General features: G+C 40.4%; 1 protein-coding gene across 1 annotated transcript in view; it reads left to right on the top strand.

The window, feature by feature from the left end:
- Window positions 1–12,490, top strand: part of agbl4 (AGBL carboxypeptidase 4) — a 252,937-nt gene that overhangs the window by 238,585 nt on the left and 1,862 nt on the right. Inside the window, exons 10-11 of the mRNA XM_079350574.1 lie at window positions 1,714–1,866; window positions 5,834–5,996. Of these exons, the coding sequence (XP_079206700.1) occupies window positions 1,714–1,866; window positions 5,834–5,996 (316 nt within the window). The remainder of the gene's footprint in view (window positions 1–1,713; window positions 1,867–5,833; window positions 5,997–12,490) is intronic.

The following is a 12,490-nucleotide window of genomic DNA, read 5'->3' as shown; positions in this document are numbered from 1 at the left end:
GCCCGCCATGGCCACACCCTTCGATGAAATAACGTGCAGAGCACGTAATATGTTTAACATGTCTAGAACACAGTTCACACTGAGTTTGCGTCAAAAGCATGAGCGCTTTCAGACAAGTTCCTTTAAATAGGTATCGTGTCAACAGCATTTTCTGGACTTTCAAAAAATCGTAGCGGACTTCCTGTTGACATTACAGCCAAGCGATCAGGATTTGTTTGTTTTTTGTTGTTGGTATAAGAAAAAAAAAAGTCATTTGTGGAGTCAAAAAAACAACAACAATTGTGTGTCGTCAAAAGGGGGCGCCCTTAAGCCATTTTGCAAACTTTTTACTTTACAAAAATACAGAAATGTCGAATTTTTCACCAGACCTGATGACCGGAAATTTTTGTTCACGTTCAGGCACTCAAAAATGGGGGCAAAGTGGAGGAAGAATAAAAGAACTCCAAAGGGAAACAATAGGGTCCTTCACACTGTCAGTACTTCGTTCCCTAATTAAGAGAAAGAAAAAGTTTAGGAATACCTTAAAAAAGAAATCTCAGTCGTCTTGATGCATATACTGACACAACCTTCTCAAATAGTGCTTTAGTAGTATAGCTTCAAACACTCTTAGCACAGAGCTTAATTGATTTGTGTGATGAGATCCATAGCATCAAAATATAATCCATGAGAATTTTTGTGACTTTACATTCATGACTAAGTTGTCAAAATCTCTTCCTGCTGACCTTCATTGCTATTAAATACCTGACTGTGTGCTACAGTCACTTAGGACTGTCATAGTCAGGGCTTTAATTTGAGGATGAAGAAAAAATCAAGCATTTGCAACATTCATATTTGTATCACAAGATGAAAGTCTGTTTGTGTGTGTGTGTGTGTGTGTGTGTGTGTAGAATGGGCAATAACAGAGTCCAACTAGAGTTACATATCATATCAAAAGTACTTTACACAGTGTATAGTGGAGAGCAGAGATATTACACGCTGAATGTGAAGTCAGTATTAACTTGATCAGTAAGTATGGTGTATGTGATAAATCTGTGATGTCCACATAAGAGTGTGTCTTTACACCATATTCATCTCTGCTACCCATCCATGTAGGACCTGTAGATGTGCCCTTCAGAGCCTTCAGCAGGGCACACTGATTGAAGTTAATGCGTGGGTGGTTGACTCCTTTCAGGCAGTCTAAACTGTCAAAGGGTTTAGTAATCCAATTGATAAGGCATCTCGCCTACAGTCTGATTAAAGTAAGGATTCCTTCTTCATGTATTTTATGTGGATGTCCAACAGGTGTTGTATAGGAGTTAAATGAAGCAAACAGTTCCACAGCTCTTTCTCTATTGACCAAAAAATAACTACTGGATAAATTGTGCAGCTGTAGCCTCACCCTTTATCAGCCAAAACACAGAGTGTCCTCTTCTATGAAGTCCTCTGTATCCATATTCATGTTCCTGTTAATGTTGTTATTGTGGCATAGTGTTAGAGAAAGGATGCAATTCAAGCAAAACGTTTAAACTAGAAAATGATGCTCAAATAGAGAAAGATATGGTTGAAAATCTGTTTAATATCTGAAGGGAATCTGCCGTGGACTGTTTGTGCACACTGTCAGAAACATGTTTCATCTTTCTCAAACCCGCTGTTATTTATCTCTTGTTTGTGTCCCTCTGTTTCTCTGTCCCTCTGTTTCCTTTCATTGCCTCCTTCCCTCTTTTCCACCATCAGAGAGTGAGTTTGGAGTTCTACATTGATGTTCATGCCCACTCCACCATGCTGAATGGCTTCATGTACGGCAATGTGTTCGAGGATGAGGAGCGCGTCCAGAGACAGGCTGTCTTCCCAAGGCTGCTGTGCCAAAATGCACCAGACTTCTCTTTTGTAAGTCACACAAACAGACATACACACACGCAAGCACACAAGGGACGAGGGTTTAGGAGCAGAATTTCTCCTAAATCAGGTTGCTGGCTCGGGAAAAACAACATGAAAAAGTTATTTTTACCAAATACTGTGAGATGATCTTTAGGAAAGCACTTAATGCCACCTGCTTGCACTCTTTTAGGCACACACCTGAAATATAGTTGCACCACACACCTTGAGTAACCCAGGAGTAATTGTGTGAATTTATATGGAATTGGGTTCAGACTGGATGTTAAAGCTTTGACTTTATAGGTGTTTTAACAACAATATATGCACTCAACCACACAGACATACACCATAAACATACACATGCATGAACACATGCAAAAACACATTCAAACGGAGACAAACCGACCAAGCAGATCAAGAAATTTTAATAGAAATAGCATTAATACAGTGCATGATTGCAGGACAAAAACGTAACACAATGTGTGGGCCATGATAAAGCAAAGATATGTTTAAGTATGCTAGTACATCCTGTACTAGCAAAGTATGCTAGTACATCCTGTCTGAGCTGTGCTGGTGTCCTTTTAAAGTTCTCTCTTTACTAATCTAAAGCTGTTTATTTGGACAGGACTATGTAGACCAAGCACAGCAAGGAGGGGAAGCCAAGGTGGAGATTTAAGTATTAAAAGTAAACGGAGGAGGGAAGCAAGATCATTTGGGAGAAAACTTCCATTTACTGCTTATCCTAATAAGACCCTTTCATGCAGGTACATTATCCACCAAACCATTTCCTCTCAGTCCTCTGACACCCCGTCGTCTGACCTTCGTCTTTTCAGTGACACTGACATTTCGTAGCAAAGCCACTTACACACATCATAAAGAATAACCTTTATTGCCCATTGACACTCAGTGCCAACGTGGATGCAGGGACAGGCAGATGTTCGTGCATACATCTATTGAAATGTCACTGATTGCCACTGTCTATACAGTAGGCAGTGTTAAGAAGGACGAGTAAAAACGCTATTTCAGGAGAATTTATCCCTCACTCTTACTGTATTGCTTGTGTGACAGCTGGCCCAGGGGTCATCTCCCTCTCTGTGCTTTTGTCCCTCTGCCCATTCAGCACTACCTAAAGCCCAATGCAGCTTGCAGCAGCAGCAGCAGCAGCACAATCACAGCAAACTCCCACTGGTGGCAGCCAAGTCTGCATTTCAGCACGGCAACTCTCACTGCAGCAGAGTGGAGTGACAGTGAATGGAAACTTTTTCCACACTCTTCCCCAGACAGCACCATAGTGTTATAGTATAGCTGACACGCTGAAACCCAAAATAGACTGGATGTTTTTTTTTCCCCTGCTATGATAGAGCCATTTGTAGCCATTCCTTGTAATGACTTTGTATGACGTGAATCTGTTTCAATAATCTGCTGTAACCTTCATCATCCTTGTCCTGGATTCCAGAGAGACTTAGCAATGCAAGTTCCAAAGGAACAAATCAGCATTTACGAAGGTGAACCATGTGAGCCAATATTGGCAGTAGCTGTTTTGTTTGTCATTTGTCTAAAAGATAAAATTGTCAAATTACTATTCATTGTCAGTAAACTATTCATGATATAAAAGATGAATTGCTTGAAATTATTGTTTAAATGATGTCAATGCAATAAGAGTTTTCATTAATTTAGTAAGCTGGTTTACTTATTCAGGTATATATTAATGGTTAGTTCAGGGTTTAAGTTTCCAACTTGACATACTGGAGCATATTGCATTTCTTGGTCATCATACAAATAATGATCATATTTTATAAATTGGACTCAAACAGTATATTTATGCTACTGTCACTGATTGTCTCATGTTATGTATAATTGGTGTTGAAACAAAACTAGCATGATACTCGCATGATCCCCAGACATGGCCTCTGTAACTTTACTTAAACAAGTCCTTGAGAAGTTAAACATTAAGAATTAGACGTAAAAAAAAAGAAATTTCAATAGATATAGAACAGTTAAGATGTCAATGATATAAATAATTAAAACTTGATTTACTAAACTTTGATTAACTGAGTTTAGAAATTAATAGACAGGTTATAAATATTGCCCGGATGTATGATCAACGTTTACTATCATTTACTCGGCAACAAGATAATATGTAAACATGCAGCAGAAACAGAAAAACACTGACACTTGTTTGTGTCCACATTTAGTCCAATGTTATTTCTCCTTTAAGCTCTGTTTTTGTCCTTGACCAACTACTGAGGGATGTAACTGGCTGCCAAATGCTCCACCAGTTGCTTAATTTCCACCCCTGCTCAGTGCTTATTATTGTTCGTTAATCAGCTGACTTGGGGCACCAGTCGACTTATGATTAGAGTGCGTGCCCCACCTACATGTACATCTTAGTCGAGTGGTAGCTTCCTTATCAACTTTGACCATCTGTCTTACCTTGAAGACAATCGTTTAGGTGGACTTTTAGGAGCCACTGTTAGCCTACCAAGGTTTGTTTGTTGTCTGGTTGATAGGCTAGGTGGTAGCATGTTAGTGAAGTTTTTACACATTTTTACTCTTTGCTCTTGGCTGTAAACCTTTTACATGGTGGCACTGGTGTCTGCTGGTAAATCAAAGTTAAGAGCCATATAATGTATAATCCATGAACTCCTGCAGCAAACTCCACTAAGCTTCAGGCGAGCTTTGCTTCAGCCTGGCTTCTTGCCTGGTATGTCGACAGTGCCTATGCTAGAGGTGCATGACTGTTCAATCTGTCCTGGGCTAGTGATCCCAAACAAAGTCACAGGGTCTCTCTCCATATCCTTGACCCCATGGGTCAGAATGATTTCCCCCCTCTGTAGACCTAATTTGCGAATCTGGCGGACAGTAGCTCGTCTCTTCAACAGGACCACCTGGAGAGAGTCACTGAAGAAACAAGGTCCTCAACTAGGGTTAGGGGTAGCCTAACCCTAACCCTGTCTTCGAAAACTCCAAGACTTGTTCCCCCAAGCAGCAATGGGCCACATAATCTTCGATCACATCTACATCTATATTGTACAACAGCGACTGCGAAGAACCTGAGTTTTCTTTATTTGGGACCCAATAATCAGGTTTGGAGAGTTACGTAGGGGAATTACTTACTGCTCTTTTGGGATGAAAACAGACAGACAGTTGGTTGGACAATTTCTCTGCTGCAACAGGTGAAAGTTATCCGTTTATTAGCCACTTAAACTTATTTTGGAGGAGAAGAACAACCTGCACGAAAATTGAAGGTGCACAAAACGTCTCAAGACCAACTTCTCAATTTAGATAAATTATTAGATAACCTCTGTCTCTATCCACTGTCCTGTCTCTAAAATAAAGGCAACAAATCCTACACTCAATCTTCATAAAGAAAACAGTTGCCTGCTGTGGCCAACAAGTATGCTGTTTAGAGCTGAGAGAGTTAACCAAATCAGTAAAATCCTGAGCCTCAGAACCAAAACAATGAGCTTAAAGATGCTACAAAACTGTACAGCATAGGAGACAGGTTGTTTCCCAATAAATAGATGAGTTATAGGGATTTAAATCATGGAAATTACAAAAAAAGTACTGTAGTTGATGAAATCTTGCCATCATTACTTTTCAAGATATTTAGCAGGGATTCTTTGAGGAATTGGCAATTTGGATATTACATACTAGTCACTTTGTAACTTAAGAGAAATTAGCACAACCCTCGTGTACCCTTTCACAGTGATGTGTAAGCTAGGACAGAAAAAAAAAAGTTACTCGCTGTGTATTTTTCTTCCTATATTGTATGAATTTTGAGAAAAATTGTTTCAACCAAGGGCTGAAGAAATCAAGATGTGCAACAAGACTTACATCAGGCTTTTAACGGCTTAAAAAAACATCGTATTAGGAAAAGTTTCTGCTTTAGTTCTTTGTAAAGTAGCTTTTCTGGATTATATAGATCTATTTAGATGAGTAATCCAGTTGATGTTATGTTTCTTATTTTTTCTTCCAGTCTAACACCTCCTTTAACCGAGATGTTGTGAAGGCTGGTACCGGAAGACGGTTCCTTGGTGGTCTCCTTGATGACACATCCTACTGCTACACTCTGGAAGTGTCCTTCTACAGTTACATGACAGCCGGCAGCACGGCCCCTGTACCCTACACTGAGGAGACTTGTATCCTTCAACGTATGAAATCTCTTTTTGTATACCGTAAATGCATGACAGTTTGTTCATAAGGGAAACAAAAGAGTTAAGGGTGCAGAGAGCAGAAGCTATATTTTACTTCCCATAACTTCTCCCCTATCCTTATTTCACAAGCGCAATCACAGGTGCTGTGCAGGAAGAAACTCTCTCAGGAGTCATTATTTTAACATTTGTTTTCTTGGCTGGTTGTGTGTGTGTGTGTGTGTGTGTGTGTGTGTGTGTGTGTGTGTGTGTGTGTGTGTGTGTAGTTGTAAATGTGTGTGTCTGGTCATGTGTGTGCAGTAAACAAAAACATGTTGCTCTTTTGTTGCCTCTTGTTGCGACAGATGTGCAGTGACAGAACAGGGATGTGATAGCTGCATCTATTGATTTCATTTACAAAGAAGAGAGGAGAAACAGGCCTGTTTGTGTCTGTGCACAGTTGAGGCTTTGATTGCGATAAACAATGAAATAATGGTACAAACATGACTTCTGTCGAATACGCATGCACACACACACACACACACACACACACACACACACACACACACACACACACACACACATACACTGGGAGCACACATACATTCAGTGAGGTCCCAGATGCCTTAATGGAGCCAGATGTGGGGACGTTTTTCCTTCAGCTGACCTTCTCAGGGCTGAAGAGCTCATGAGAGCCGGCCAACGATGGACTGATCTTACCGATAGAGTGAGTGAGAAGAGGGAGAAGAGGAGAAGAGATTCAGAGAGGGCGATAAGGACACTACACATGAGAAGTGTTTGCTCCCCTACACATGATCTGCAGGTGGAGGGGAGGGTGGGTGTAGATGTAGCCCTAGTGCCCTCTAGTGCTAAGAGATGGCAGAGTCTTCACACCCACATGTAAAGTTTCGAACACTAAAGTCTACGAGCTTTTGGTTGCTGGAAACATGTAAAGAAAGTGATACAAAACATGGGTTCTTTGAATGATGAGGCTTGGGGAAAACAATGCAGTTTTTGTTTTATGACAAAAATAGGTTGTGTGCCTTTTCAGTATCAATATAACCCTCCTAGTAAAAAAAAACATAGGCCCTTGTATTAACGTTGTGACACACCAGATAGAAATACAGCCATTTGCTGTGGAAGATACAAAAGCTACAAAAAGTAAAGCAGATTGAAAAGACAGGTGAACAAACAGAACATAACAAATTCTGCTGTGTGTTTGCCTTTGACTCTTGTTCAAGAGAGCAAGAGGACAAATAAGCGTGTGTGTGTTTGAGGAAAGGACTGTTTCCTGAAGGTCAAAATCTCAGCCTTGCTTGCTTGATCTTTTTTTGTTTTCCCAAAGTGTGTGTGTTTGTTGGATGGGGAGGTGAACATGAAGGCGGGGCTCCACAGGGTGGGCTTGCAGCACAGGGACCTGGTGTAGAGCGAAGATTGGGGTCAGGGAGGTTGAAGGAACCGACCATGTCGCTTTATACGCCCCAGTAGTCAGCTTGATGGAGCGTGCAAATCATCAACAGAGACCTTTAGCATCTCAACAACCCCCCTCCACCTTTTTCACCTGATGCACGCACATACACACACAGAGGTACACACATACAGTCCTCTAATCTAATACATGACAAATGAATAATAACCTGAACCTCCGACTCTCACCATCTTCCAAAGATGCGGCCCTTTAGCCTTTTATGTTTTCTGACTCTCCCTCCCTGCTGGTGTGACTCGAAGACACCAAAAATTGAGATCTTAACCTCTCTCACGTCTGAGACTTGTGTCACAGTTTGAAGGTGTTCAAAAATGTGTCTGTATTTGTTTTCAGTTCATTCATGTCCTCTTTTTCTCATATCCTCGTCTGTCCTCTATAACGTCCTTTCCTCTCATCTCGTCACCCAGAACATAACAGCTCATTATATCATTTAGTCAAGCTGAGAATCCTCTTCTCTGAAACAGCAGGGACAGCCTCCATCATGTGTCTGTCTTTTCTTTGTCCTCTAGTCATTAAATACACGTGTGTGTGTGTGTGTGTGGTTTGTGTGTGTGTGCGTCTTAATCCACATGTGCATGCACCTACCTGTGCTGTCCTTGTGCTGCAGTCAAAGTTCTTCTTCCTATATGTTCATTATGTTTGTTCAAATTCAGAGAGATCAAATTCGAACTGACAACACATCTCCCTGAGCTGTGATTAAACATTCTGTTGTTTTGTGACAGGCCTTCTGGTTCAGACACTCAAGCTAAAACCGGAAAAGTGAAAATCTGGGACTAAGTTCAACACTCAGCTTGAAGCTTCCTATTGTGTCTGTCTTTGATGTGAGTGTTTATGGGAGCTTTCAGGGTTTACTTGCATATTAAAAGTTGTGTGTGTGTGGTTTTGTGTTATGGAGAAACAGTACTCTTCATGACTTTGAGGAATTATTCATAACCATGAAAAGCCATTCGGACTGTAACAGTTACTAGATTGATTTTCGGCTCATTTTTCCTGAGGAGAGTAGAGCAGTTGCTTTTTTTTCTTTCATAGCACCAATGTGCTGATGGTCCAATTTTACTTTGAGACAAAGACCTTCTATTTTTTTCTACACATTTACCATCAACAATGTACATGCAAAAAATGTTAACATAGATTTTCATTCAAACAGTCGGCAATTCAAACAGTCGGCATCTACAGTATTGTCTTGTGCTTCATTTTTTGATTATCCAGCTTCCATCTCCAAGATACTCTCATGCAGATGACTTTGGCTGTTCCAAAAAAACAAAACACACCTTTTCTACATGTGTGTCATAACTGTCTGCCAAAGTGTCAACACCCAAACCCACACTTGATCAAAACAGTGAGAGTCCATGAATACCAGAGCTGCCAGTAAACAGTGTGCATCACTGAACTTGACACCAAATGGACAGACTAGGGAAGTATGCAAATAAAAAAAGCTTAGAGCCAAATATGCTTCACTACCACACATCATACACATCATATCACACAGACATGCACGAATGAATAAGTGTTCCAAAACACAAAGACACAAACATTTATACACACAGTCAATTGCACAGATATTAGTGCTAAACTCAGATGAACATGCATCCTCACATGAGGGCTCAGATGGATGCCTAACAAACAAACAAACATATACATGCCAAGTGTTGATATAGTTTTTGTAAATGATCATGAAGTTGATTGAATGTATTTCTCTAATAAGTACAATGCAATTCAACATAGTTTCAAAAGGTGTTCACTAAGTTTGACATTTGCAATCCTGAGAGAAGCATCAGTGGAAGTTAAATGGAAGTACTGGAATAAGACTAAGTTTCACCCAAAGTAAAGCCATTGAGCCATGACAATAACACTCTTGTTTCTCTTGGACAAATCAAGACAGTGATGTCAAACCACTTCACTGCAGTTTGCAATGTTTTTTTTTTGTTTTTTTTTAAATATTAATAATCTTTTCTGGGTTTGATTTAGTTATGCCTTTTTTAATCTCCACATCATTTTGAATTAAGGAAACCTTACCATAACGAAAATTAATAACTTCAAGGTTAATCACTTGTTTATAACTTGATACACAAAGTCTGTCCAAACAGTGAAACTCTTGTACGAAAAGATTAAAACTGGACATAAAGTACCATACATTGATTCATGGTAATGAAACAGGACCTTTTCTTTCACTTATGTGAATGAATTATTCAAGTTTTAGAGCTTGTCTCCTTTGGCAGTGACAGGTCTTCCTGCCAGGGATTTAAATCAGCCCTTGTTTGTCCCTTTGGAATACAGGACGTGAGGTCTTTGAGTCAGTTGAATCGCCATTGGGGACAAAAATGTCCCTTTTCTGTATTGCTGTTGTTGACTAGCCCCTTAATTAGCATTGATAATTAGTTCTCAACATGTCAGTGCTGTGACAGGTCCTGTCAGTGCCCCATATTGATGGCTTGAATGTCCCCTTGCTTATCTCCTTGTTAACTCCCATCCGATCAGGGCAGCATTCTCCGCGTGTCTTGTCCATTTTACCACTCGGGGCCTTGTTGTCTGATTGTCACCTTGTCTGTCTGTCTGCCAGGACCAGGCACGAGGGATGTATTGGTGAAAGCTGCTAAATGCCGTGCTGACAGTAAACAGCTGCAGTAAACAAGTAATGACGCCCCCTTCCCCTTTGTTTCGTGTATCCAGAATCTCATCAGAGCCTAAGCTGGGGTGCCCTTGAGCCATGACAATGACCTGCAATTGATCAGACACGACGGTCAGGTGTACAAAGAATGTTAAAGAATACACCTCTGCGACAAACATCTAAGTTGCTGATGGGCTTTATTGTGTTGAGTTGGCACTTACAACCTGTGCACCAGTATTGAACAAGTATGGTCTAAATGTAGGACTTTGTGTGAACAGAGGCTGTCTGTATGTGTACTTAAGCACCTGAAGTTTTTCCAAATATTTTCACTCCCACTCTGTAACCCAAGCTTCACCCCTCCGACTGTTTCCTGGCAATTGCACACGTCGTTTCCTGATGCAGCAAAAGCTTTGTTCCAGAGCCTACGGTTTTCCCCGGCAACAGGCCAGACAGCAGTCAGGGCATCCTCTGCGTCTTCGACCATTTGCCCTGCGGATGAAGCTCTCCTTCAGAATCTGACCGTCCATCACAACACCTCCTGTAATAGACGGTGAGTCGTGACAAGCCAAGCTGAGAGGCCATCTGCGCGCAGTGAGGTCAGCGAGATATTTTTGTCGCTGAGCGTGCCCAGCCAAAGAGCTCAGGTTTGGCAGTGTGCTTTGCTGATGAAAGAGAACTGTGGAAAACACCCAAAACTTTCCAGAGGTTAGAATGAAGACATCAAGGATACATGAGAAATCTATTTGTTTTCATACACAGTACAGTAAACACAGTGTGTCCTTGGATATGTACATTTGTGAGTATGTATCAGCAAATCAACTTTCAACAAGTCACGGATTTTCCCAAATCACTAGAGATGAGAATGTTGGCCAACTTGTTTGTTGCTCACACTAACATATTTGTAGTATAAATTGCAAGTCCATTTTGTTTATTGGTGGTCCCAGAGGATGAGCAGCAATTAGTATCACCTTTTCTTATTTGTCAAGAGCACATCAAGATTTAATTACTATTTAACTTTTACTTAACATAAGTTAAAACTATTTCAAATATTTCCTCTTCTAAAGCAACAACATTTTGGACAATGTTTGAAAGTGTGAAATAGTTGCCATTTATTCGTTGACAGTGACACCATCAGGTTAGAGGTCTGGAAGTCTAATCCCAGAACATATATTTTCCTGCTTGCTGATCATTTTCTTTTTTTCAATTTTCTGCTCCACTATATTATTATAATTTAATATTGTGTCTTCTTTTGTGCCTTTGTAAATCTCTTTAGCTTTTCAAACTAACTTTTGGTTAACCAGTGACAGGCAAAGAGCTGGAGCGGAGCTGACAAACAGCTACATCAGTCCACCCATCAGTCAGATCAGCCACGCCACCTATTGGGAATAACTCTTATCCTTATCCTTTAGAAAACTAAAGCTAAGTGCATCTGATCTCCTGTCAATCAGCTATGAGTGGAGGCTGCCATCATGACTCTATGCAGTGAACTTATTAACTCGCATTAGCGGCTTTGTTATCATTTAAATAGGAAACTAAGGTAGAAATGTACAATCTGTGTAGTTGTCATGATATTTCCTATAGACTTAAAACTGTTTTTTTTTTTTTTTTTATTCTTCCGTGTTAGCATTTTCATCTGGGGTCTAATGGGGATGGACTCACTTTTGGTGCCAGCCTCAAGTAGCCACTCAAGGAGCAGCAGCTTCTGGCTCTTCTGTGTTATCTTCTCTTCTCAGTCCCTGGTTGCTGCTTGGATTGCACTTTGAAAACACATCCATGTGTCTATAATGGCTTCAGATGCCAAGGATGTTTTTAAACTATCTCGTACTTTATCTTTAGTTTTTCCTTGACTAATCAGTATCATCAGCCAGCAGCAAGGAGACAATTTGTGAGACCATAAACACACACACACACACACACACACACACAGGACGTTTGGCCTGATGCAGGACTCAGACAAACCTCCAGATGGGGTGTAAACAGACTCCGGAGTCGTGTGGAGAGGGGTGCCATCATCCGACTGGGTAATAAATGAAATCCTATTTAGACTCATGAGCATACGCACAAACACTCCCTAAAAGGCCAAGGTGACAGACTCTTTATAGACAGGGTTTACCAGGTGCACCCCTTTGTTTGTGTGACTTTCAGTGTGTGTGTGTAGTATCGAAAACAACAAGACCTAAAGTGTCCGCCCAAACACTCAATCCAAACCAAGAATTGATGGTTTACAAGTTAATAGCTTTTGGACAACAGATTTACAACACATTTTTTTAACCTTTATTACAACCAAGATTTATGTACCACTGGTCTTTCTTTGATCATTGTGAGAAATAGGAAAAAAAAAGAAAATGACTGAATCTCAATCTTTATAAATAATTTCTGTTGGTATGTCAGTTGTTTCAATCACACAGT

This window comes from Symphodus melops, assembly GCF_947650265.1.
Source record: "Symphodus melops genome assembly, chromosome: 8".
NCBI classification, from domain to species: Eukaryota; Metazoa; Chordata; class Actinopteri; order Labriformes; family Labridae; genus Symphodus; species Symphodus melops.
The sequence above is the reverse complement of the archived record's forward strand: the minus strand, read 5'-3'. Positions and strand labels throughout refer to the sequence as shown.